Raw genomic sequence first — 27,947 nt, forward strand, 5'->3', positions numbered from 1 at the left:
TTAAAAAAAAGAGAAAGGATTTTAGAATTTACTAGAGCATATCTTTAAGTATTAAGTTGTTTAAAATTATTTATTATCATCAGGGATATTGCTGAGGCTTGGTGCCCGGATGATGAATCCACCCTCATAGTGGCCATCCTCCCCCTTTCTTTGTATTCTATTTCTTTGTATTTTTTGATACAGAGAGAAATTGAGAGGGAAGGAGGGGATACAGAGGGAGTGAGAGCGATGCCTACAGCACTGCTTCACCACTTGTTAAGCTCCTCCCTGCAGGTAGGGACCCCCAACATGAACCTGGGTTCATGTACATGGTAATGTGTGTGCATTACTGGGCATGCCGCTGCCCAGTCTTCAGTGTGTGTGTGTGTGTGTTATTTTTTTTTAACTACCAATTTGTGTGAAAGTATCATCAGTTAACCTCTGGCAGAGTATGTTGCAGGCTACTCCTTACTACAGGCTTACTTACCCCCTTTCTTATTATCCTCCACTTTTCTTCAGCACTTTGATTGATAGGTGGTATACATTAGTTGGAACTAACTGAGGGTTCAGAGTTTCATATGAGCATCCACTTGCACTACCACTGGGCTTTTTGTTCACTAATGTATTATTCCTTACCTACATCTAGTTGACCATTAAATATTTCATTTGTAGCAACAGGAAAGGAGAATTATCCTGATATGAAGTGGGTGTTTTTAGAATTCAGATGGCATTGACCCTTAATACAGCTGGTTCCGCTTAATATATTTTGTTTAAACAAACTCTTTTCCTGGAAATGGTTCTAGAATAGTCTGTTCCTTGTAGCTGTTCCTGTGTTTTTATTTTCAAAAATGTTTTCCTAACAGTATCATTAGTGCAGGAGCATGGCAAATTAGAAAATATCTTTAAAGTTATTGCACTTATGAATAGGTAGAATGTGCTGTTTATCATGTTTGATATTTATTTTTATGACAGGAAGGGAAGGAAGGAGGGAGAGAGAGAAAGAAAGAGAGAGAGAGAGAGAGAGAGAGAGAGAAAGTGAATGCAAAGCATTGCTCAGCTCTGATGGTGGTACCAGTGTTGGAACTTGGAGCCTCAGGTAAGCAAGCCCTGTACTCAACCACTGAGCTATTTCCCTGGTCCCTAAAGATGTAATTTGGTATCTGTTTTATAAAGCTGGTCAGATTTGTGTGTGTTTAAATATATTCCCCTTTAAGGGACTATGTATCTAGAAATCTCAACTGGAAAAAAAAAAAAGAAGGAAAGAAAGAAAGAGTATTTTTCTTTTTTTTTTTTTTTGCCTCCAGGGTGATTGCTGGGGTGCCTTCACTATGAATCCACTGCTCCTGGAGGCCATCCCCCCCCATTTTTGTTGTCCTTGTTGTTATTGTTATTGCCCTTTTGTTGTTGGATAAGACAGAGAGAAATCCAGAGAGGAGAGGACGACAACAACAAGACAACAAATAACCCCATCCAAAAATGGGGAGAGGACATGGACAGAATATTCACCACAGAAGAGATCCAAAAGGCTGAGAAACACATGAAAAAATGCTCCAAGTCTTCAATTGTCAGAGAAATGCAAATAAAGACAACAATGAGATATCACTTCACTCCTGTGAAAATGTCATACATCAGAAAAGGTAGCAGCAGCAAATACTAGAGAGGTTGTGGGGTCAAAGGAACCCTCCTGCACTGCTTGTGGGAATGTCAATTGGTCCAACTCCTGTGGAGAGTGGTCTGGAGAACTCTCAGAAGGCTAGAAATGGACCTACCCTATGACCCTGCAATTCCTCTCCTGGGGATATATTCTAAGGAACCCAACACACACATCTAAAAAGATTTGTGTATACCTGTGTTCTTAGCAGCACAATTTGTAGTAGCCAAAACCTGGAAGCAACCCAGGTGTCCAACAACAGATGAGTGGCTGAGCAAGTTGTGGTCTATATACACAATGGAATACTACTTGGCTACTAAAAACAGTGACTTCACAGTTTTCAGCCGATCTTGGATGGAGCTTGAAGAAATGTTAAGTGAAATAAGTCAGAAACAGAAGGAAGAATATGGGATGATCCCACTCTCAGGCAGAAGTTGAAAAACAAGATCAGAAAAGAAAACACAAGTAGAACCTGAACTGGAGTTGGTGTATTGCACCAAAGTAAAAGACTCGGGGGTGGGGGGGAGAATACAGGTCCAAAAAGGATGACAGAGGACCTAGTGGGGGTTGTACTGTTATGTGGAAAACTGAGAAATGTTATGCATGTTCAAACTATTGTATATACTGTTGACTGTAAAACACTAATCCCCCAATAAAGAAACAAACAAAAAAAAAGAAAAACATATATAACGTATCAGCTATATTGTTATACCATCTTGATAAAGTAGCAAATTCCTTAATGAAATAAACTAGAAAAAAATCACTTATAGTATCTTCCTTTTTTATTATTTATTTATTTTTTATTTAAGAAAGGAGACATTAACAAAACCATAGAATAAGTTTTAGTATCTTTCATAGACATTCCTATGTCTCTGTAACCACTTAAGGTAACTACTAACTTTAAGTATCTAGACAAAAGAGAAAACTAGAGGAAATGAAGACTGTCTAGCAAATTCTTTTTTAAAAAACATGATAATTTTTTAAAAAAAAATTTATATTTACTTTATTCCCTTTTTTGTTGCCCTTGTTTTATTGTTGTAGTCATTATTGCTGTCATTGTTGTTGGATAGGACAGAGAGAAATCGAAAGAGGAGGGTAAGACAGAGAGTGGAAGAGAAAGATAAACACCTGCAGACCTGCTTCACGCTTGTGAGGCGACTTCCTGCAGGTGGGGAGCCCGGGGCTTGAACCGGGATCCTTAGCAGGTCCTTGTGCTTTGTGCCACGTGCGCTTAACCCGCTGTGCTACTGCCCAACTCCCAAGATTCTGTTTATTTATGAGAAAGATAGGAGGAAAGAGAAAGAAGAACCAGACATCACACTGGCACATGTGCTGCTGGGGATCGAACTCGGGACTTCATGCTTGAGAGTCCAAAGCTTTATCACTGCACCACCTCCCAGACCACTCTAGCAATTTCTTTTTTTTTTTTTTATTTTCATACTCTCACCCATAATATTTATACTTTATTGAGAGAAGAAAAATGATAATTGGCATCATGATTCTTACATTAGAGTCTGACCTCATAATATATATTAATGAAGCTAGTAGGTAAAATAATCAACATACAATAACCATATTTATCATTTATTCAAGTACATATTGGATCTGTGCTATATTTCCAAAATGATTAAATAATTTGCATTTAGTGAACATAATAAGACAATCTTGTATTTAGTGAAACATAATTTGAATACTTATCATTTTCTAGATATATGCCACACATATATAAACAGTATGAAAATAAACATTAGAACAAAAATATATAAAATTTACAGTGAATGTATTCCTTACATTTCTTTGAATCATTTTAATGCATTGTACTAAATGTTCTCAAAACAAGACTGAGTTGTCTTTGCCAGTATGTCAGAAAATGAGAAAAATCAGTCCACACTATTGATCAGTTTGTTGCTAGAGATTATTATTGGTTGGGGGAGATAGCATAATTTAAGAGATTTGTTTACTAATGAGAGAGGGAAAGAGACAGAACTATAATATCACTTTGACTTATGCAAGGCCAGGGGTTGGACTCAGGATCTCATGCCTGAGAGTCTAACACTTTATTCACTATACCCAGGACACTTCTCACAAATTTTTATGTGAACATGCATTATCTGTGGCGACCAACATTTGGATTTGTACTTAAAATCTTTGCATATATCCAAATATAATTAATTGAGTCAATTTAATATGAGCTTGAGAGACCTTTTTTCTATCTCTCACTAGTCAGTATAACTTATTAAAAATATAAAGATGGGGAGTCAGGCAGTAGCGCAGTGGGTTAAGCACACATGGTGCAAAAGCACAAGGACTGGCATAAGGATCCTGGTTCGAGCCCCTGGCTCCCCACCTGCAGGGGAGTCGCTTCACAGGCGATGAAGCAGGTCTGCCCGTGTCTGTCTTTCTCTCCCCCTCTCTGTCTTCCCCTCCTCTCTCCATTTCTCTCTGTCCTATCCAACAACAACATCAATAACTGCAACAATAAAACAACAAGGGTAACAAAAAAGGGAATAAATAAATATAAAAATTTAAAAATAAATAAAAAGATGTTGTTCAATTTGAGCACTAATGTTCAGGTCATAAAAAAATCCTGTGAAAAATAGCAGTATGTTGGTTTCCAACTTCATTTAGCCTTTGTGTATGTGAATTATATCTATAGTACTTTGAACACAGAAATGTGTATTAGTCTGCGTTTTAATGACATTTTAAGAAAAGAATAAAACAGGCATTTTGAAGTTTCAGACATAGCAAACCAGAATTAAGCCAGTAGTATATGAACTGACTTTTGGTATTTTAATTTTTTGTAACACACTTAAGAGTGTAAGCATTGTGTTCTGGAAGTTCTATTTCCATTATCTTGTTTTTCAAAATATACTGACATGCATTTGTTACTACTTGTAAGATTACACATCACATTAAGAATGAGGCTAGATCTTCTGAGACTTGGTTTTCTTATTTGTTAAATGGGGCTAATAACGATTCTACTGGGGTACTATGAAGAGCTGAAACAGTAAAACCATAGACTGCCATACTCAGTGCATGGCTGTGAAATCTTCCTCTTTTATTTTAACTGGGATTTGTGCCTGTATATGGTGTGTGTGTGTGTGTGTGTGTGTGTGTGTGTGTGTGTGTGTGTGTGCGCGCGCGCACGTGTGCGCATAGGTATTCAGATGTGAAGGGACCTTACTGGTGCTTTCTACTTTATGAACAGTCGTGGCAGTGAGTGACTCTTAAGAGATCTTTAAGTTAACTAAACATCTGAAATTAAACTTTAGCCTACCATATCAAATCTTTGTGATTCAAAGCAGTATAAGATATTTTAACTTTTAAAATTAGTTCTGTATTTTTGTCATTTTAAACAGCTTGTAGAAATAATGAAATCTGGGAGTCAGGTGGTAGCGCAGTGGGTTACGTGCACATGGTGTGAAGCACAAGAACCTGTGAAAGGATCCTGGTTCGAGCCCCCGGCTCCCTACCTACAGGGGAGTTGCTTCACAAGCGGTGAAGCAGGTCTGCAGGTGTCTATCTTTCTCTCCCACTCTCTGTCTTCTCCTCTTCTCTCCATTTCTCTGTCCTATCCAACAACAACAAAATGAATAACAACAATAATAATAACCACAACAACGATAAAAAAAGCAAGGGCAACAAAGGAAAAAAAAAAAAAAAGCCCTCCAGGAGTAGTGGTTTCATGGTGCAGGCACCGAGCCCCAGCAATAACCCTGGAGGCCAAAAAAAGAAAATAAAAGAACAGAAATAATGAAATCTTGCTTTTTAAAAAAATTATCTTCATTTTTATTTGATAGAAACAGCCAGAAATCCAGAGAAGGGGGATATAGAGACAGCTGCAGCCCTGCTTCACCACTTGCAAAGCTTTCCTTCTGCAGTTGGGGACTGGGGACTTGAATAGGTCCTTGTATATTGTAAAATGTGCAATCAAGCTGGTGCACCAGCACCTGGCCCCTGAAATCTTACTATATACATAGAATTGATAAAGTTAGAAAGTTTAGATCATGATAAATGAAACTCAAGCCTTATATAAATTTAGTTACTATATTGATTTAACATCAATATAAAATTAAGCAGCGTAAAATAGTTTTTTCTTTCCATTCATTCTGAGATGGAAAGAAACAGGGAGAAAGATAGGGAGAAAAAAAGAGTCACCTGCAGCACTGCTCCACTGTTTATTAAGAACCACTACCACCCCTCCCCCCCATAGATGGGGACCAGGGACTTGAACCTGGGTCCTTACATGTGGTAGTGAGTGTGCTTTTCCTGGTACCCCATTGCTGAGCTCTGCATAAAATTGTTTTCTACGCCTATTTGAATCCTTATTCATAGTCCAAAGAATCGTAATTGTCAAGATTATCTGAACATTTTAACATAAATAAACATCCTATAGTCACATATCCAGAAGGATTTTTTTTTTTTAATTCTTGGTTATACTAAGCTCTAAGTGTAGAGAACAAAACCACTACCAAAATCTATACTTAAATTTATTTTTAAAAAATTCATCAAGGGAAAAGTAAAGCATAAGTAATTTGATTTTTTTTCCTTTTTATATGAGAATCTCAGGCTGTTTATCTGTACTAAATATTTCTCAAGTATACTCATGATAATAATTAATTAACTAATTAATCTCAAAAGTTTCCTAATAAAAGAGGAAAATGGAAAAGGAAGGAAAAAATGAGGTGAGAGGAAACCATTTTCAGAAGGTACTAGTGGCTTGCTTTTGTGAAGAGGGGAGAAGGCTTAGATGTTGGAAAAACCATGTTGACATGCCCACTCAGACCCATGAGAGCTAACGTCAGTACAGCTGGTTTAAATAAAAAATTGAGGTCCTTGACAATTTTATTAAACCATGACTTTAAAAAAGCCAGACTTTTTAAATAAGGGGAAAATAGGGAGGTCTCTCAGTTAAACAAAGTAATCTGTCTTTTAGACAGGCAAGACAGAGAATCTCCACATGAGCTCTCCTCCCTTTTTGTCCTTAAGTTAATGTCTCTTCAACAAACAATCTTCTTCACAATAAACTTTTCTAAGTGGCAACTGCAAATTTCAGATTAGTGGAATTCTGTTTGTCACAGGAAGATATAGGACTTGAGAGAGAGTTTACTGGGTTGCATGTGTACCTTGCCATGTGTATGGCCCAAGTTTTGAGCCCTGCCACCACATGGGAGTGTCAAAGCTTCCATGCTAGGATAGCATCCCTCTCCTTCTAAATCTTAATGAAAAATCCGGGGAGTGCTGAAAGCATGCATAAGATTAGGTCCCACCTCATACAAAAAAAGATAAAGAGATGTATGATTTATTTGTTTTAATTTTTTTAAGATTTATTTTTTATTTATTGCAGAACAGACAGATCAACCCACCAAATTCAGCACTTTATATATGTGAGCCCTGGAATTACACATAGAGCAAGAAATACTAAACAAAAACAGGTGGAACTCCATGAATGAATGGGGCAGCAGTAATTGGTCTCCCCTTTCCCCTTTCTCTCTGTGTCCCTCTCCTAAAATGAACAAGATTGGACCAGACCATGAGGTAGTTCAGAGTTATAGCACATATCTTGCATGTGTGAAACCCTGATTTGGTTCTAAACATTGAAGACAGAGAGAGAGAGAGAGAGAGAGAGAGAGAGAGAAGGATTTTAGTCTAAAACACCACAGAGTGTGGGGAAGAATAGTACTTCTGCAAACCTCATATTCTCAGGCTCTGATTAAGGACCAGACATAACCAAATGAAATTTTTATGAGTCCTCAAACAATAGATATATCTGCCACTGTCCTTAAAAAACAAGAGCTTGTGGAACTTCTTTATACCATTTCTTAACAGTGGAACTAGTTCATTAGTTCACCCAGCACAACCAATCAGTTACCAGTTACTGACTGGTTGTGTATGAGACTTGGCCCCAAGTGAGCAATGGTGGAACAGACATAAGACATACATAGTTTCACAGTCTAATTCTCTTTTTCTCTTTTTTGAGGAAAAAGAGTGCTCAAGCTGCTGCTTTAATGATAACAACAATAACAAGGGCAACATAAAAGGGAAAAGATAGCCTCCAGGAGCAGTGGATTCCAAGTGCTGGCACTGAGCCCCAGCAATAACCCTGAAGGCAAAAAAGAAAAGTTAGGATAAATCTGCCTTGGACTCAATCCAAGGTGATTTAATTACTGTAAAGTAATAACTTATTCCAAAGAACCCTAGTGGATTCTAGTGTTCCATGGAATACTAGAATTTTTGCTTATATGTTAGTAGACCAGGCCATTTCTGTTTTCTGTGATGATTTTTTAAAAATAAAATGATTTATTCACTAGTTAATAAATTAATATGTAAAAGGGTGGATTTGAGAAATTTTACTCTGACCCTGTGCTGGTTATCTCACTTCTGTGAATAGACAAATTAGTTTTATTATATGTCTTTTTATTGCTTCTTTCCACCAATATAATCAAACATAGATTCAGGTAAGTTTTAATCCATGCCTATACAAAAGCTAGCATGCCATGTTTTTTATTTATTTATTTATTTATTTATTTATTTATTTTGCCTACAGGGTTATTTCTGGGGTTAGGTGTCAGCACTATGAATCCACTGCTCCTGGAGGCTATTTTTCTCATTTTTGTTGCCCTTGTTGTTGCTTTGGTTGTGGTTATTACTATTGTTATTGTTGTAGCTGCTGTTGTTGTTGGATAGGACAGAGAGAAATCGAGAGAAAAGGGGAAGACAGAGAGGAGGAAAGATAGACACCTGCAGACCAGCTTCACTGCTTGCAAATCGACCCCCCTGCAGGTGGGGTGCCGGGGGATCGAACCGTGTTCCTTACGCCAGTCCTTGCACTTTGCACCATGTGCGCTTAACCCACTGCGTTACCGCCCAGTCACCAAGGCTGTATTTTATCTGTTTAAAAAACTAAGAAAAATATTGAATGTGTTAAATAGACACGGAAGGGGGGTTGGGCGATAGCGCAGCGGGTTAAGTGCACATGGCGTGAAGCACAAGGACCACCGTAAGTATCCCAGTTCGAGCCCCCGGCTCCCCACCTCTAGAGGGGTCTCTTCACAGGCTGTGAAGCAGGTCTGCAGGTGTCTGCCTTTCTCTCCCCCTCTCTGTCTTCCCCTCCTCTCTCAATTTCTCTCTGTCCTATCCAACATCAATAACATCTATAACAACAATAATAACCACAACAATTATAAAACAACAAGGGCAACAAAAGGGGAAAAATAGCCTCCAGGAGTAGAGGCTTCGTAGAGCCCCAGCAATAACCCTGGTGGCAAAAAAAAAAAAAGGGGGGGGAGGTTGGGGACTAGACATGAAAGATAAATTTCTAGGGATGAAGGCTATAATGTCTGAGATGAAAAATACACTGAATGTGTTAGAATAAATATTATAGAAAAAAGGGAAAGTCATTTCAAAGATGTAGCAATGGAACTTTATCTAAAATGAAACACTGAAAGGCAAAACCTAAAAAAATAATCAAAGAACAGAACATTAAAGAAGTGTGTCTCAGTTACGAAGTGGTCAAATAATAATGTATAATGGAATGCCTGAAGAAAGGAGAGATGTGAAGAATAGGAAAAATAATGGAGGGGAGAAATGACAGAAACTTTTCTTTTTTGCCTTCAGGGTTATTGCTGGGGCTCAGTGCCAGCACTTGGAATCCACTGCTCCTGGAGGCTATCTTTTCCCTTTTATGTTGCCCTTGTTGTTGTTGTTATTATTGTTATTGCTGTTGTTGTTGGATAGGACAGAGAGAAATCGAGGGAGGAGGGGAAGACAGAGAGGGAGAGAGAAAGATAGACACTTGCAGACCTGCTTCACTACCTGGACTTCCCTGAAGATGGGGAGCTGGGGGTCTCTTACTGGGATTTTTATGCGGGTCCTTGCGCTTTCTTTGCGCCATGTGCACTTAACCTGGTGCGCTACCGCCCGACCCCTGACAGGAACTTTTCCAAATGTGATGAAAACAATCTAATAATATCAAGGAAATCTAAATCATGACAAGAATCATGACAAAAACAGTATATAAAGGCATACCATAAGGGTGCAGGCAGATAGCATATTGGTTATGCTAAAGAGACTCTCATACCTGAGGCTCCACAGACCCAGGTTTAATCCCCTACACCACCATAAGCCAGAGCTGATCAGTGCTCTGGTAAAAATAAATAAATAAATAAATAAATAAATAAATATTATAATCAGACTGCTTAAAACTAGTGATGTGAAAATAGTTAAGTGACAAGAAATATTGTACAATGGTTGGAGCTTTTGGACACCACCTGTGAAGCGACTCCCCTGCAGGTGGGGAGCCGGGGTTTGAACCGGGATCCTTATGCCGGTCCTTGTGCTTTGCGCCACCTGCGCTTAACCCGCTGTGCTACAGCCCAACTCCCTGGACCTTTTTCTTATAATATATTGGGTTGTTGGAAAAGTCATGACATGTTTTTTCTATGTTTTTCTACCAAAAATACATCATGAGGGCCTGAGAGATAGCTTACTGGGTAGGATGTGTACCTTGGTGTTGCACACAGCCCATGCTTGAGCCTAATACTAAATGGGAATTCTTCAGCATAGAAGACAGCTCTGGGATTGTGGTGTCTCTCCTTGCTGACCGTGTTCCTTCCAAGCTGGCCATTGCTCTTCCTTGAACCTTCCTCTGTCGTCTTTGTTGCCCCAGAGTGTTTGTATTCGATGTTCCCTGTGCTAGAAAGTGATTTAATGGTGGTGCACCAGGTGCACATAGTACGAAGTGTAAGGACACGCTCAAAGATCCCAGTTCCAGCCCCGGACTCCCCACCTGCAGGGGAGTCACTTCACAAGTGGTAAAGCAGGTCTGCAGTTGTCGGTCTTTCTCTCCCCCTCCATCTCTCCCTCTCAATTTCTCTCTGTTCTGTCCAATAATATGGAAAAATGGCCACCAGGAGTACTTAGATACTTACTGAATACTTAATTTCTTTTAAGGTTTATTTATTGGTATGAGAGAAAGAGCAGGGCACTAGTCAGCTCTGGCACTTGACTCTGCTGGGGATTGATCCTGGGGTCTCAGGCTGTGATTCCTGTCCTCCTTAACACTGAGATATCTCCTGGCTCAGAAGATTTAATTTTGAAGGTGGGAAGTGGGGTTGGGAGAGACACTATGTCATCACTCCACCATCTGTAAAGCTTCTGCTTGTGTGTGGTACAAGGGCTTGAATGAGTTTGTTCCCCTGGTCCTTGAGGGGAGAAAGTTTTGTAAGTGGTGAAGCAGTGTTGCAGGTGTCTCGAGAGCCAGGCCAGGCCATAAGAACCATATGGTTCAGCCTCCATTTACCAGATGAGCGAGTGAGGTCACAGGGGGGAAGTACCTTCCCAGCCTCACAGGTCTTGTCAACAGAGCTTCTCCCTGTGGCCCCTAGCACCCTCTCTTCCTGGTTACTGATGCTCCGCCTCCCAGTGGGGAGGTTTGTATTAGAGACAGACAACTCTTCATTGTGGATTTCTACCACCTTGAGGTGATAGTATTTAAAGCTACTTGTTAGAGTTGTTGGTACTTGTGATCAGCATCCCAGTTTGGATCTCGTAGGGCAGAAGGAACAGAGGAGAAAAAACAGAAATCTAAATGACATAGAACACAGCACTCCTTTAGGGCCATTAAAATGATTCCCAGCAGCCAAATCATTCAAAGTGCTGTGACGGAATGCCCTTTCATAGTCCCTGAAAGGCACTGTTCACAGGGAAGCACCACGTCCACCCATCAGTGGATTCTTTTCTGAGTAATGAGGCTCCGAGGAAGGGAAATAGCATTTTCATTAAGGTGCAACTTACATACAGTAAAACCCCTTGTTATTGTGTGGCTCTATAAATTCTGACAGTGCATATCATGCAGCTGTTACCATATCTTTGACTGTCACCCCACATGTTCCTCATTCTTTTGGTAGTAAACCTATCCTTCCAATCCCTGTAACCCCTTTTCAGTTTTCTGCCTTAGAATTTTGCCTGCTACAGAATATCACATACAGGCACACCCTGGTGATTTGTGGATTTGGTTCTAGACCACTGCAAAGAAGCCAGTATTCCAATAAAGCAAGTCATATGATTATTTCTTGGTTTCCCAGGACATAGAAAAGTTTCATGTTTGCATTTTGTTGTAGTCTTGTTAAATGTGGCAACAGCACTGGATCTAAAAAAAAAAAAAAAAAAGCGGTTATGTAGCACACGAAGTGAGCACATGTTAGAAAAGTGGCACCAATAGACTTCTTTAAAAAAACTTTACTATTGGGAGTAGGGCGGTGGGGCAGCCGGTTAAGCGCATGTGGCGCAAATCGCCAGGACCTGCGTAAGGATCCCAGTTCGAGCCCCCGGATCCCCACCTGCAGGGGAGTCGCTTCACAGGCGGTGAAGCAGGTCTGCGGGTGTCTGTCTTTCTCTCTTCTTCTCTGTCTTCCCCTCCTCTCTCCATTTCTCTCTGTCCTATCCAACAACGACAACATTAATAACCACAACAATGTTAAACAACAAGGGCAACAAAAAGGAAAATAAAAAAAATATACAAAAACTTTATTATTTATTTTCCCTTTTGTTGCCTTTGTTGGTTTTTATTGTTGTTGTAGTTATTATTGTTGTTGTTGATGATGATGATGATGATATCGTCATTGTTGGATAGGACAGAGAGAAATGGAGAGAGGAGAGAAGACAGAGGGGGAGAGAGAGAGAGAGACACCCGCAGACCTGCTTCACCGCTTGTGAAGCGAGACTTCTAAGACAGAGCTGCTACATGCCTTCAATTAAAAAAATGCATTCTGGGAGTCGGGTGGTAAAGCAGCGGGTTAAGCGCGTGTGGTGCAAAGCGCAAGGACTGGCTTAAGGATCCCGGTTCAAATCCCCTGGCTCCCCACCTGCAGGGGGTCGCTTCACAAGTGGTGAAGCAGGTCTGCAGGTGTCTGTCTTTCTCTCCCCCTCTCTGTCTTTCCCTCCTCTCTCCATTTCTCTCTGTCCTATCCAACAATGACAACATCAATAACAACAATAACTACAACAATAAAAAGGGCAACAAAAAGGGAATAAATAAATTTTAAAAAATTGGACTGCTAGATAATGTTGGATAGTTGAGTTGTACTCAGCACTACATGCATTGAAGCATTAAACACTAGCATAAAAATGCATTCCGTGCAAAGCATTATAATAAGTGAAGCAGAATAAAACTAGGTATGCCTGTCAGTAGAACTATACCATACATAACCTTTTGAGTCATGGCGTTGCATATAATCAATATGGCTTATTCCTTTTCACTGCTGGTTAGTACTCTAGTGTATGAAGAAACACCATGGTATGTTTATCCATTTTGTTTGAATCATCCAAGTAATTGACTCCAATTTGTACTCACACCAATTGCTCTACATTTGCCTGCACTTGTTATCACAGTCAGTCTTCCGAAGGGCCAGACATTCTAAATTTGTGTAGTTCAATTTGTCGGTTATTTCTCTTCAGAGTTCATTCTTATGGTATTATACCTGAGAAATCTTTAATTCAGAGTCACAAAGATTTTTCTGTTTCCTTCTAGAGGTTTTTATAGATTTTTAGTTAGTGTCCAGGCATATAACCATTTTACATTAAATCATGGATGTAGTGCAAGGTTCAGTCCCTAACACTGCATGTGTCATAGTCAAGTAGTGCTCAATTTAGTCTCTCTCTTTACACATAGTCTGAGAGAAAATTATTGATTAGCTGTTTAATTGATTCATTTGTAGTGGCCCTGGGTATACACGGTTCTACCTCTTCTGGGCTGTTTTTTTTTTTCCTTTCAGTTTGTAGTTTGAGTCAAGTTCCTATTATAACATTTGTTCCCTTTCTGTCTTCCTTTTTATTAAAGATTTATTATTGATTTACAAAATTGTAGGGCAGTAGGGGTATAATTCCATATAGTTCCATTCACCAGAGTTCTCTGTCCCATCCCCTCCATTGGAAACTGCAGTAGTTTTCCCAAGGTCATCGATACAAGCTTACTCTATAACTATCTATGTATATATCCCCCCTCCCATTTTTTCAGTGATCCTGCCTTCACTCCCTTTTTTATAAATTAATTTTTTATGAATTACTATTTATTTTGAATATTTTATTTATTTATGAGAAAGATAGGAGGAGAGAGAGAAAGAACCAGACATTGCTCTGGTACATGTACTACCTGGAATTGAACTCAGGACCTCATGCTTGAGAGTCCAATGCCTTATCCACTGCTCCACTTTCTGGACTACTTCACTTCCTTCTATGTATGTGTGTATGCATATATGTATGTATGTAGAAGCAGAGAAATCAAGAGAGGAGAGGGGAGAGAGGGACTCCTGTAGCCCTGCTTTAGCACTTGTAAAACTTTGCCCCTTGCCAGCTGGGGTTATAGTGGTTAGTACTCTGAGTTGTGAAACTTTCCTCCTGCAGGTGGGAGCCAGCGGCTTGAACCTCTGGTCCTTGTGCACATTAGCATGTGCACTCAACCAGGTGTGTCACTACCTGGCCCCCTGCCTTCCCTTCTTTCCTTCCTTTTTTCCTTACTTCCTTTTTTTTTTTTTTTTTGCCTGCAGGGTTATGCTGCACTATGAATCGACTGCTACTGGTGGCTATTTTTCATTTTTATTGGATAGGACAAGGAGAAATTGAGGGGGGGTTGAGGGGGGGATTGAGAGGGAGAGAGACACCCACAGACCTGCTTCACCACTTGTGAAGTGTCCGGTTCCCCCCCCCCCCACACACACACACAGGTGGGGAGTCCGGGGTTTGAACTAGGATCCTTGTGCAGGCCCTTGTGTTTTTACTATGTGCACTTAACCTGGTTGTTGCTCAGCCCAACCCACTTCACTTCCTTCCTAAGTCATCCCTACCACAGTTACTACTTCCAAGTGTCTTTCCTTTTTTTCCTCTTTCTCAGATAAGTGAAACCATGCCTGGCTTCCTCTGGTGTTTTCTAGATTTACTTCCCTTTCCTTGATTTAATAAATAACAAGATTCCTGGTGATCAATGCTTAGGGTCCTGTTAGAATGGGGGTACAGAACCACTGGTTCACTTCCCCTACTGTTTACTCCTCTTCTTTACATGCTATATATTCGTTAGCCAGGCACTGTGTTGAGAGTCAGGAAGGCCTTAGAGCTGGGAGCTGTAGTTTCATTTTTGCTTTTAAGGAACAGGGTTCTCATCCCTATGTCGGGGGTGGAGTGAACCTTCATGAGTGGTGGAGTAGTGCTGCACATATCTCTCCTCTTTGTCTCTCTGTTTCTCACCCTCTTATTTAAAAAATTTTCGGGGGGGTCATGTCGTAGCGCAGAGGGTTAAGTGCATGTGACACAAAGCGCAAGGACCGACCTAAGGATCCTGGTTCAAGCCCCCGGTTCCCCACCTGCAGGGGAGTCATCACAGGTGGTGAAGTAGGTCTGCAGGTGTCTATCTTTCTCTCCCCCTCTCTGTCTTCCCTCCTCTCTCCATTTCTCTCTGTCCTATCCAACAATGACAACAACATCAGTAACAACAACAATAATAACAACAACAATAAAAAACAAGGGCAACAAAAGGGGGGGAGCAAAAAATAAATAAAATAAAATAAATGTCTGTGAGATGCAGTGGAATCATGCAGGCATTGAGCCCCAGCAATAATTTTGATGGCAAAAAAAAAAAAAGTGTAAGCCACAATGCAACAGTACATATAGCATGGTCTTTAAAAAATAATACATACAGATTTTATTTATTCATTAATGGAGGGGTGAGAACCAGAGTATCACTACTCTGGTTCATATGGATTGGACTTGGGACCCTAAACCTTGAGAGTCCAGTGCTTTGTCCACTGTGCCACCTCCTGGGCCACTAAAATATTCTTTTTAGGTTCACATATGTAATGGGGCAGCCAGTTTGGTTGTATTTCTGATTCTTTGTCTCATCCTTTGTATGATAATCCAGTTACGAAAAACTGTCAAAATTAAAGAGTACATTGCTTGCTTGTTTTTTATTAACAAATTTGAGGTATAATTTACATGCCATAAAACTCAGCATTTTAGTCTACAGTTCAGTGATTTACAATGAATTTCTAGTGCACAGCCATCTCTACAATTCAGTTTTACAACATTTCTGTCAATCTAAAAAGATCCCTGGTGCCTCTTTATAGTCAATCCCACCTTCATCCCCAGGCAATTATTAATCTACTTTCTGTCTTTATAGCTTTGCCTTTTCTGTGTATTTCATAAAATGAAATTATACAGTATATGGCCTTTTATGACCTGTTTCTCCTACTTCACTAATGTTTTAGAGTTTTATCTATATCTTGGTGTATTTAGTATTTCCTATCTTTTTTTTTTAAAGATTTAAAAAAATATTTCCTTTTTTGTTGCCCTTGTTTTTATTGTTGTTGTAGTTATTATTGTTGTTATTGATGTCGTAGTTGTTAGATAGGACAGAGAGAAATATAGAGAGAAAGGGAAGACTGAGGGGGAGAGAAAGATACCTCCAGACCTGCTTCACAGCCTGTGAATTCATAGAGCAGGCACTGAGTCCCAGCAATAACCCTGGAGGCAAAAAAAGGAGACACCATGTCCTTAATTTTTTTTTCCCTCCAGGATTATTGCTGGAGCCTGGTGTCTATACTACATATCCACTGCTCCTGGAGGCCATTTTCCTCATTTTGTTGTAGTTGTTATTGTTATTGTTGTCATAGTTGTTATTGTTGTTGGATAGGACAGAGAAAAATCTAGAGAGGAGGGGAAGACAGAGAGGGGGAGAGAAAGATAGACACCTGTAGACTTGCTTCACTGCCTGTGAAGTGACTCCCCTGCAGGTGGGGAGCCGGGGACAGGAACTGGGATCCTTATGCTGGTCTTTGTGCTTTGCACCGTGTGTGCTTAATGTGATGGCTTTACCTTTTAACTTCACCTAGAAGTTGCACATTTTCACTCACATCTGATTAAAACTTAGTCACATGGGGGCTGGGTGGTGGTGCACCTGGTTGAGCACACATGCTACAATGCTCAAGGACCCAGGTTTGAGTCCCCAGTCCCTACCTGCAGGAGGAAAACTTTGCAAGTGGTGAAGCAGTGTTGCAGGTGTCTCTCTGTTTCATTCCCTCTCTGTCTCCCCCTTCCCTCTCGATTTCTGGCTGTCTTGATCCAATAAATAAATAAAGTAATAAAAAAATTTTTAAAAAGCAACTTAGTCACATGGATAGTACCTGGGTACAAGAGAGACTGGCAAATGTAGTGCCCATGTAAAGCTTAGGCATTAAGTGGTCTTGGGAGGTGGTACTACATATAAACTGTTGGACTACAAGTTGAGGTCCTAAGTTTGATCCCTGCTGTTGCATGTACCAGAGAGATGCTCTGGTGCTCATGTATGTGCGCCCTCCTTACTCTGCCTCTCCCCCTGAATTTTTCTATGTCTCATAAATTAAAAAATACATATTTTAAAAAATAAGTTAGGGTTGAGGGTAAGCGAGGAGAGCAGATGTTCAGGTCATTGTTGGACTTGAGGGCCCTTCTAATTGTGGGATTCACATCATTTTTCAGTAAAGAAAATCTAAATGATATGCGATTGTTGACCTACCTCTTATTGAGAAGTTTATTTTACTATTTTTTTTTTTAAAATATTACTGGGAGTCGGGCTGTAGCGTAGCGGGTTAAGCGGAGGTGGCGCAAAGCACAAGGACCAGCATAAGGATCCCGGTTCGAACCCCGGCTCCCCACCTGCAGGGGAGTTGCTTCACAGGCGGTGAAGCAGGTCTGCAGGTGTCTATCTTTCTCTCCTCCTCTCTGTTTTCCCCTCCTCTCTCCATTTCTCTCTGTCCTATCCAACAACGACTACAACAATAATAACTACAACAATAAAACAACAAGGGCAACAAAAGGGAATAAATAAATAAAATAAATAAAATATATATTACTTTCTTTATTTACTAGAGAGAGACAGCCAGAAATCAAGGGGGTGTGGGGAGATAGAGAGGGAGAGAAAAAGAGAAACATCTGCAGTGCTGCCTCACCACTTGTGAAGCCTTCCCCCTGTAGGTGGGGACCGGGGCTCGAACCTGGGTCCTTGTGTACTGTAATGTGCGCTCAACCAGGTGCACCACCACCCGGCCCCTCTGTGTTTTTGTTTGTTTGTTTTTAAGATTTTTATTTATTCATTCATGAGGAATGAGAGGAGGAAAGAGAAAGAACCAGACATCTCTCTGGTACATGTGCTGGCAGGTATCGAACTCAGGACCTCATGCTTTAGAATCCAATTCTTGGGAGTCAGGCGGTAGTGCAGTGGGTTAAGCGCTGGTGGCACTAAGCGCAAGGACAGGTTCGAGCCCCCGGCTCCCCACCTGCAGGGAGTCGCTTCACAGGAGGTGGAGTCGCTTCACAGGAGGTGAAGCAGGTTTGCAGGTGTCTATCTTTCTCTCCCCTTCTCTGTCTTCCCCTCCTCTCTCCATTTCTGCCTGTTCTATCCAACAATGACGACAACAATTACAACAATAATAAAAAACAAGGACAACAAAAGGGAAAATAAATATAAATAAATAAATTTTAAAAAGAATCCAATTCTTTATGAGCTGCGCCACCTCCCAGACCACAATTTTACTTTACTTTTATTTTATTTATTTATTTTTTGCCTCCAGGGTTATTGCTGGGGCTCAGTGCTTATACCATGAATCCACTGCTCCTAGAGGCCATTTTCCCCCTTTTGTTGCCCTTGTTGTTACAATGTAGTCTTCTTGTGGATATTTATTTATTTATTTTTTATATTTATTTTCCCTTTGTTGCCCTTGTTTTTCATTGTTGTTGTAGTTATTATTGTTGTTATTGATGTCGTTGTTAGATAGGACAGAGAGAAATGGAGAGAGGAGGGGAAAACAGAGGGGGGGAGAGAAAGATAGATACCTGCAGACCTGCTTCAACGCCTGTGCAGCAACTCCCCTGCAGGTGGGGAGCCGGGGGCTCAAGCCGGGATCCTTACCTGGTCCTTGCACTTTGCGCCATGTGCGCTTAACCCGCTGCACTTTACGCTTATTTTAAAACCATACTACTCACTACTGTTATAAGACCTATTTGACATGAGTTAGAGAAAGCAACAGTTCTTTTTTTTTTTTTTTAATTTTTTTAAATTTACTAGAGGCAGAGAGAACCTGAAAAGCGAGTGGAGACACAAAGGGAGAGAGAGAGAGGGAGATACCTGCAACCCTGTTTCAACACTTGTGAAACTTTGTCCTTGCAGGTGGGGACCAGGGGCTTGAACCTGGATCCTTGTGTATTGAAACATGAGCACTTAACCAGTTGTGCCACTGCCTGGCCCCACAACAGTTTTTTTCTTTTTTCTTTTTGTATGTCACAGCATGTTCTTCATGGTGAAGTAACCATAAATATTAATATTACTTCAGGAACGTGAAAATAACTTGGTGATTAAATCGATTTCAGCGTCTCTGTACTGTATACAGATCTTACATACCAGCTGAGGGGGAAGGGGAGGCAAGTAGACAGCTTCTGCCAGGTGCACGCTGGAGGCAGAACTCTTTGTTTTATAGTTTTCTTTTCAAATGGCTTTTCTTCTTGGCATCACTACAGTGTCAGTTGATGAGCAGTTTCTCTAATGTTAACTGTAGCCATTCTTCAGAAGAAAAAGAGCAGCAGCATTTCATTTAGAGATACCATAGTTTCTCTAAGGACAGCAATAATTTCTAAAAAGTGTAGGGAAGAAATCTCTATTTGTCTTGTGTGTGTGTTTAAAACCTTGACAACAAAACAAATTGGTACTGAATGTTTGAAGCAACAAACATGAATGCTGCTTCAGTGTTTTCATTTCTTGGTCTTCAGGCCTTGGTAACAATTACCAGGAAATGTGCTTTCCTCGGGTGCAGCTCTAGGCTGCTAAGGGGATCCTGGTATCAAGGGAGTCCTTACTTTCACAGCCCCTCTCAGCTGCCCCAGAGATAAGTTGCATAAACACGGGCTCCGCGGTGAACCTCCTAATCCCTGCTGGGCCTAACGCTGCAGGGAGGTTCAGACAACTTGTTTCCTTTCTCTTCTAGCCCTTCTCTCTGCACTCCCCTCCAGCTGCCTCCTTCCCCCACCCCCAAGTAATGTGATCTCCCAGGCCTGGTCTGCTGCTTTCTCAGATTCTTTTAGTCTTAGAGAAAGAGAGAGAAGAAAAATTAACCATTGGTTTTCCAGTTCAGAGTTAACAAAACTAAAAGCCAAAAACAATGTCAGTGTTTTAAAATAAAGGTGGTACTGTTTGTTGTTAACCAGAGCTTGAATTTTTCTTTTATCAGTTATTTCTACTTAAGTGTGCTTATGGTTGGTTACCTTATTATAAAGCTAATGGTTTGAAGCATTTAGGATTTTGCTTTTGGCAGCACTGCTATTTTTTCTTTGTTTTTCTAAAATCTATTCTTTTCTCAGTATTCAGGTTAAAAAACAAATAAATAGGGGGCCGGCAGTAGTGCAGCAGGTTAAGTGCACATGGCGCCAAGCTCAAGGACAGGCATAAGGATCCCAGTTCAAGCCCTTGCACTCCAAAGCAGGTCTGCAAGGTGTCTTTCTCTCCCCCTCTCTGTCTTCCCCTCCTGTCTTCATTTCTCTCTGTCCTGTCCAACAACAATGACATCAGCAACAACAACAATAATAACAAGAACAATGATAAACAACAAAGGCAACAAAATGGGAAAAAAATGGCCTCTAGGAGCAGTGGATTCGTAGTGCAGGCATTGAGCCCCATCAATAACCCTGGAGGCAAAAAACCCCCCACAAATAAATATGATTTTTCATTATTTCAAATAAGATTATCTCAAAAGTTAACCAAAACAGAGACAAAGACAATTCACGAAAGTATGCAAAAACCTCTTCAAGTTGAATTCAAACACTTAAAAGTTTAATAAGAATACCCTTACTATTTATACTTAATAATGTTTATCTCTCTCTCTATGCCTCCAGGGTTATGCTGGGGCTCATAGCCTGCATTAGGAATCCACTGCTCCTGGTGGCCACCCCCCCCCCATTGTTGTTGTTATTGCTGCTACTGTTGTTGTTGGGGTAATACAGAGAGAAATTGAGAGAGGAGGGGAACACAGAGAAGGAGAGAAACAGACACCTACAGACCTGCTTCACTGCTTGTGAAGCGATCCCCTCAGGTGGGGAGCCGGTACTTGAACTAGACATCTCTCTAGTACACGTGTTGCCGAGGATCGAACTTGGGACCTCCTACTTGAGAGTCAATGCTTTATTCACTGTGCCACCACTTGGACCACAATAACATTTCTTTTTATAATTTAACTTTAGAGTGTTGTGATTGATATAAGAAATCAGGGTTTGACTGGTTATTGTTTTACTAAAGCAAATTAAGATTAGAGACCTAAGATTTGGAAAATAGTCCATCGTAAAAAGTAGAGCATAAATGCAAAGACATAGTCAATAAAAGAGAAAAGAAAAATTGAAGCTCAATCTCAGGACTTAACTGTCCATCTGGTAAGAATTATAGAAGGAAAGAACTGGGGCAAATATGAAATAGGATTTTGGAATCAATAAGTATCACTTCAGAGTTTATCAGTGTTTTCTTGAGCTAACAGTTGTAAAACTGAATTGGGTTGACTCCTGAATATTTGGCATAATATATGAAAAAAGATTTACTCTGAACTATGTCATTTTGAAATTCAGAAAACCAAATATATTAGAAGATCTAAAAGCTTCCGAAGAGAATAGCAGGTAATATAAGTGTGCTTGTTACTATGTGCAGGGACTCAAATTCAGGCCCCTGTTTCCTGCCTGCAGGGAGAAAGCTTCACAGCTATGAAGTAGTGCTTTAAATATCTCAGTCTCTCTCTCTTTCCCTTCACTACAAATTCACTACTCCTGGGGGCCATTTCCCCCCCAGTTTTTATTGGATGAGACAGAGAAATTGAGAGAGAGAGGCAGAGAGACATCTGCAGACCTGCTTCACTGCTTGTGAAGCAAACCTCCTGCAGGTGGGGAGCCGGGGGCTCAAACCAGGACTCTTGCACGGACCGACGGGTCCTTGGTCTTCTTGTGTGCTTAACCAGGTGGACTACTGCCCGGCCTCCCTTCCATCTCAGTTTTCTTTCTGCCCAATCAAATACAATAAAAATGGAAAGGACAGCAGGACATAGCATCAAGATTGAGAGTGGAATTGTATTTCTAGACAACAATATTGGAAATGAGAAGTGAAGTGAAATATGTCTTCAATATTCAGTTGGCATTTTTTTCTTTAATTTTACTATTTATTTATTTATTTATTTATTTTGGATAGAGTCAGAGAGATTGAGAGGGAAGGGATAGACAGAGAGGGAGAAAGAAACAGACACCTACAGCACTATTCACCACTTGTGAAGCTCCCCGGCTGCAAGCAGTGACGAGGGCCTTGAACTGGGTTCCTTGTGCACTATAATACATGCACTCTACCAAGCACCCTTGCAAAGTTATTTTCAATCTAGAATTCTATACTCAGTCAAACTGTCAGGATAGAATTCTGAAAGGCATTTTTTGAGATATGCAATATGTACCTTCTTTTCCTTTCAGGAAGCTATTAGACAATAAATTTCAGCAAAATAAAGATGTAAAACAATAAATAGAGCAGAGGAACATGAAAACATTTTAGGTGTTTTAGAGTTTAGAAAAAAATACACTACTAAGGGGGTCGGGTGGTGGTGCCGAGAGCATGCGGCGCGAAGCGCATGCTGCGCAAGGACCGGCGTAAGAATCACGGTTCTAGCCCCCGGCTCCCCACCTGCAGGGGAGTCGCTTCACAGGCGGTGAAGCAGGTCTGCAGGTATCTGTCTTTCTCTCCCCCTCTCTGTTTTCCCCTCCTCTCTCCATTTCTCTCTGTTCTATCCAACAACGAACAACATCAACAATGGCAATAATAATAACTGCAACGAGGCTACAACAACAAGGGCAACAAAAAAGGGGGAAAAATGGCCTCCAAGAGCGGTGGATTCATGGTGCAGGCACCGAGCCCAGAAATAACCCTGGAGGGAAAAAAAATACACTACTAAATGGCAGATCTTTGAAATACTTGGGGGAAAAAATAGTAAATGGAATATAGAAGACCAATCAAATGGAAAAACCAAGACAGTATCTTCAGGCTAAAAAAAGTTACATAAAAAAGGAGATAATCACAATGTATTATTGGCAGAGTAGTGAATAATTTTTATATCGGTAATTTTAACACTATTTGACAAAATTATTATTACTGTTCTGGATATCAGAAATGATAGTATAAATTAGCTGTGGAAAACTGATAAATCAAGAAATAACAATATGAGAAGATAGAAATCTGGGAGATAGATTTGGAAACTCCTGTTTTTATTGTAACAATTTAAATTTTTTTAGCTATGTGTACATATTATTTTGATGTAAAATAAAATGGGCATATTAGTCGCCCCCCCCCCCCCATTTTCTATTCTTTCTTTCTTTCTTTCTTTTTTTTTTTTTTACCAGAGCACTGCTCATCTCTAGCTGTGGTGGTGCTAGGGATTGAATCTGAGACTTTGGAGCCTCTGGCATGAGAGTCTCTTTGCATAACCATTATGCTCTCACCTCTACCCGACATATTAATAATAATAGTTTTCTCCTGGTGAATTTTAAAGATACTTACATTTGACTTATTGTAAAAATGTAATTGTCTTACAAAAATGAGATTTTTCTATAAAGTGAACTTATTTTAAGGCATTTCAGTTTGACCTCCAACTTCTAATTATAGCCCTGAAAGAACAAGGGATTAAGAGGACGGTATAATCTGAAAGATAGTCATGTACAACCTGTGCATCACATCTTGGACTTGCAATAGGCCTGTATTAAAAATTTGGCATGGGATGGGGGTGTGTGTGCAGGGAGATAGAGCTCATCAGGTAGAATGCACACTTGACCATGTAGAGAATCTGGGTAAAGGCCATGCCTACCACTGGGGAGCACCAGTATGGGGGAAGCTTTATGAGCCATGAAGCAGTGATGTGGTGTCACTTCTGTCTCTTTTCTTCTGTCTTGAGAGAGAGACAGGCAGACAGACAGACAGACAGACAGACAGACATAGACTCTGCCAGAAACAATGGAATCATGGAAGCGCCAGTGATAACCCTGATTATAAAACAAAACTGGGATGTGAAGTTTTTTTTGCCACAAAATTGTGGTTGCAAACTCCTGGCTTTAGAATTAAAGGTAGGACTCTGTGACATCTGAACCATAGTTGCTTCTCCTACTCGACAGCTAGTATTTCTTTATAGCAAAAGGAGTTTATTTCTTTGTTCCTTGGAAAACCTCCAGACTGCTTTCACTCCCTCAGATGTGCTTCTGGAATCATTTTCACATATTATGTTTGTTAATTTTAGCTCTTGACTTAGTCCCAGTAAGACTTGGGTAGGAGAGGAACTATACACTGTAATCTTAATAAACTTGTAACCCATTATTAATTGCAAATGACAAATAAAAAGACTTGTGTAGGAACGTAGAACTTGAGCTGCTGGGAGTTGGGCGGTAGCACAGTGCATTAAGCGCAGGTGGCGCAAAGCGCAAGGACCAGCGTAAGGATACTGGTTTGAGCCCCTGGCTCCCCAGCTGCAGGGGAGTCATTTCATAAGTGGTGAAGCAGGTCTGCAGGTGTCTAACTTTTTCTTTCCCTCTGTGTCTTCCCCTCCTCTCTCCATTTCTCTCTGTCCTATCCAACAATGACGACATCAATAACAACAACAATAACTACAACAATAAAACAAGGGCAACAAAAGGGAATAAATAAATATTTAAAAAACAAAAAAGAACTTTAGCTGCTGTGAAGCTGTTATGAGAGTCCTATGTGAGAAATAGTCACTTTACTGAGCAGCTTCTGTTCATTTCCCATACCTTATCAGACCTTATGTCTGGTTACCATATTCATAAGTGGCTATTTTTTTTTCATAAAGTGACTATTCTTAAATGATTGCCTCTCCCCCCCTCTACCCCCCAGTTTTACAAATGAGAAAACGGAGACTCAAAGTTACTTGTTTTAGCCAGTTCAGTGTGTGGAAATCTGAGATCAGTGTCAGACTATGGCTAATTTTCACCCTCCAAAAGATTCAGCAGCTTTTAAGATTAATTATTATTATTTATTTACTTACTTATTTCTTCATTACATTTGGAGGTTAAAAGGTTCAAGACTGTGCTAAATTGACAGAATTCAAGTCATTACACACAGGCTCCCTAGAAGGACAGTGTCTCCCAGCATGTAGAGTGCTTATCTTCCTGTGTTTCCAGGTGTTGGGAACTGTGTACTCACTTCATGAATACCACATAAGTGGTATGTGAGTACTTAACACTGACCATAGTCCACTTATCTGCAGAAGGTAGATTTTATAGTCTAAAAACGTTAACACCTTAGCTGAGAACCCATGAGACATACCAGTCACATCCAGTCAGATCTTGAATTTTTTTGTGTGTGCTATATTTGACAGACCTTAGTGAAGATCTTGTTACACAACCATTCCTGCTGTACTGATGATACCCAGGTTTAGCCCTTACAGGATGGAACTGGAAAGCTTAATAACTGAGTACAACTTTACTTCTGGAACTGGTCACTGTTTAGTCAGGAACTTTTAACCAAGGCTTCCTCTGAAACATATGACAACTTTAGTTATTTAACCAAAGCACATATACCCAAAATCAGTCTGCTTGGAATTTATTTTTTGTTGGAAGGGATTGTGTGATCTACTGGTCAGAAGCCTAGTCATTAGACAGACAGCCCTAGATCAAGTCCAATTTTGGCTGTTTCTAGCTGGAGGGCCTTGAACAAGGCGTTTTGATTTCCTGAATTTACAGTTTTTACCTGGAGAACCAGGGTTATCTACTTTCCTCATAGGAGCACTATGCTCATAGGAGTCTAGTGCATGTAAGATTTTAATATATGTCATTTTACCTTATGTAAGTATATGTCACTTTAGTGCTTTAAGTTGTGGACTAACGTGATTTTCTGCTGGTTGTAATTTAGTTATCAGAAACAAAAATAACTCCTTCTCCTACTGCTTCTGAAATCTAATTTTTATTATATAGCTTACCTACTAGAGCACACACTTTACCATGTAGTTTACCCAAGTTTGATTTCCCTTAACATCTACTTGGGCAAAGCACCATGCAAAGAGAGAAAGAAACACTGCAAGCCGTAGAGTAGTACTGTGGTGTCTCCTCTCTCTGTGTGTCTCTCACCCTCTGTCTGGGAAAAAGAAAGAAAAGTCCACTAGGAAAAGTGGAATTGCAGAGTTGTAAAGCCTAGTCCTAACCAGAATTATAAAAGTATGCGAACACGGAAATGGAATGAAATTTTTTTTTAGCTTTTATTTAATGAGAAACATAGGAGGGGAGAGAGAGGGAGGGAGAGAGAACGAACCAGACATAACTCTGGTACATGTACTGCCGGGCATTGAACTCAGGACCTCATGCTTGACAGTCCGATGCTTTATCCACTGCGCCATCTCCCGGACCACTGGAATGAATTTTTAATAGCATCCTATGGAATTCACTAAACAAGGACAAAGTAGTCCCCTGTTGAAAATGAGGCAAAGAAGGGCTGCAGGCTCTGCCTATGAGGGGATGTAGGGCCAGAATTCCCTTGTTATCTAACCAGGACGTATGTTTGAATTTCAACTGCTTGTCTATTCTGCTTTCAGCCCTCTCCTAGTTTGACTTGACAAATGCGCTACATACTTGGATAGTTGTCTTGTGTGTTACAGCTCTCTGAGTGTTCATTCCTTAGACCCCCCATGGAGTTGCCTAATCACTGCAAACTCACTGAGTATAAGTGACACCAGTGTAGGTAATTCCAGAGGAATGTGCGTTATTCACAGCCTTCTGGGGTGCGGAGTTGTCTGGGCACCGCGCGCTGGGGAGCCCGGCCCTCGGCGCGCAGGTCTGCGGGGACCCAGGCCAGAGGGGACGCGCGAGGTTTCCAAAGCGCCGCGCCCCGGCCTGCGCCCCCCGCCCGCCCCCGCAGCCCGCGGCTGCCCCTGTGCGCTCGGGCCGGCCCGCGCGTCCCCACACACAGCTGGAGCGGCTGCGACGCCTCGACCCCCGTTGGCGACCTTCGGTAGCGGAGCGGCCGGGCCTGGCGGCGGTGGCGCGTCGCGCGGGGGGCAGGGCGGGGCCGGGCCTGGGCCCCACGGCGCGCAGCGGGTTAAGGCGCGGGGGCGGGCCTCGCTGGCTGGGCTCGCGGCTCTTTGTTAGCGGGCGCGTCCCGAGCTGGGGAGAGGCGGCCGCGGCCTGGGGCGGCGCGGGAGGGCGCGGGATGGCGCGGCGGCGCGGGAGCGGCCACAGCCCGGCCTGAGCGGAGCCCGGAGCCAGCGGGGGCGCCGGCCCCGACGCTGCCGGCACGCGAAAATGTTGGAGATCTGCTTGAAGTTGGTGGGCTGCAAGTCCAAGAAGGGGCTCTCCTCGTCCTCCAGCTGCTACCTGGAAGGTAGGCGCCCCGCCAGCGCGGCCAATGGGGCCAGGGGCCGATGGCGCCCGCCAGGCCTCCCCAGGCCTCGCCCTCGGCGCGCTCCCCGGCTGCCCGCTCTCCCCCACTCCCTCCTCACCCGTGTCCCTCTCTCCCGCTCTCCCTTCCCCCTTTCTCCTCTTGATCGGCCCTGGGCGCCGCAGCGAAGCTGAGAGGGTGCAGCTCCGAGGCTAACCCCTGGAGAACCCACGCCTGGCCGGCATGGCGGTGTGCAAGGGTGTGGGGAGGGGGCGCCCCAACTGTGGGGCTTCCTACTGAGAAAGTTTGAGGAGGCGAACTCTTTACAGGCCTGAACGGCCCTAGGAGCCCGGGCTGTGGAATTTCCACCGTTAATTGGGAATTATGTGTCAAAAAGGTCGATCTGCGTTTTCGAAACATGATTTTCATTAAGTGCCGTGTACAGAGGGAGCACGTCTCTACCATTTATGGGTACAGAGATTCAAGTGACTTTCCCCCTCCCCCTCTTATTTATCTACAGCCCACGAAGAGATCGGAGGACTTCTCTCACTTTTCGGGGGAGAAAAGAGAAGCTGCACTAAATTGTAGGAAAGCATGTTGAATGAATTCAGCAGAAAGTGGGGGAGGGGGTCAGTCAGCAGCATTTCAGTTTTGCCGCCCCCCCACTCTCCTCTAGTCTCATTTCCCCCCTTGCTATTATTTGCCATTAATTTTCTGACCTAATAAGGTGACAACAGAGTCAAAAATGTGAATTGATGAATGGCAATCATTTTTGTAGCTTCCAGGTGGTCCAGAAACTGATCTGATGGGAGAACTGATCATCCCAAATGATTGCCTTCAGCGAGAGGCTAATTGTACTTCCAAACACAGACACGTTTCTCTGTCATTTGCATCTCTGTCAGTTTTCACTCAGAACAT

At 41.6% G+C, this 27,947-nt stretch overlaps 1 protein-coding gene across 2 annotated transcripts in view; it reads left to right on the forward strand.

The window, feature by feature from the left end:
- Window positions 1-27,947, forward strand: part of ABL1 (ABL proto-oncogene 1, non-receptor tyrosine kinase) — a 166,530-nt gene that overhangs the window by 81,724 nt on the left and 56,859 nt on the right. Inside the window, exon 1 of one of the 2 annotated variants that reach the window (XM_007530305.3) lies at window positions 26,454-27,032. The exons of the other annotated variant lie outside the window; for it this stretch is intronic. Coding sequence (XP_007530367.1) covers window positions 26,954-27,032 — 79 coding nt within the window. The 5' untranslated portion in view covers window positions 26,454-26,953. Of the gene's footprint in view, window positions 1-26,453; window positions 27,033-27,947 lie in introns of those variants that run through there. 2 annotated transcript variants of the gene reach the window in all.

This window comes from Erinaceus europaeus, chromosome 10, assembly GCF_950295315.1.
Source record: "Erinaceus europaeus chromosome 10, mEriEur2.1, whole genome shotgun sequence".
Taxonomy (NCBI): Eukaryota; Metazoa; Chordata; class Mammalia; order Eulipotyphla; family Erinaceidae; genus Erinaceus; species Erinaceus europaeus.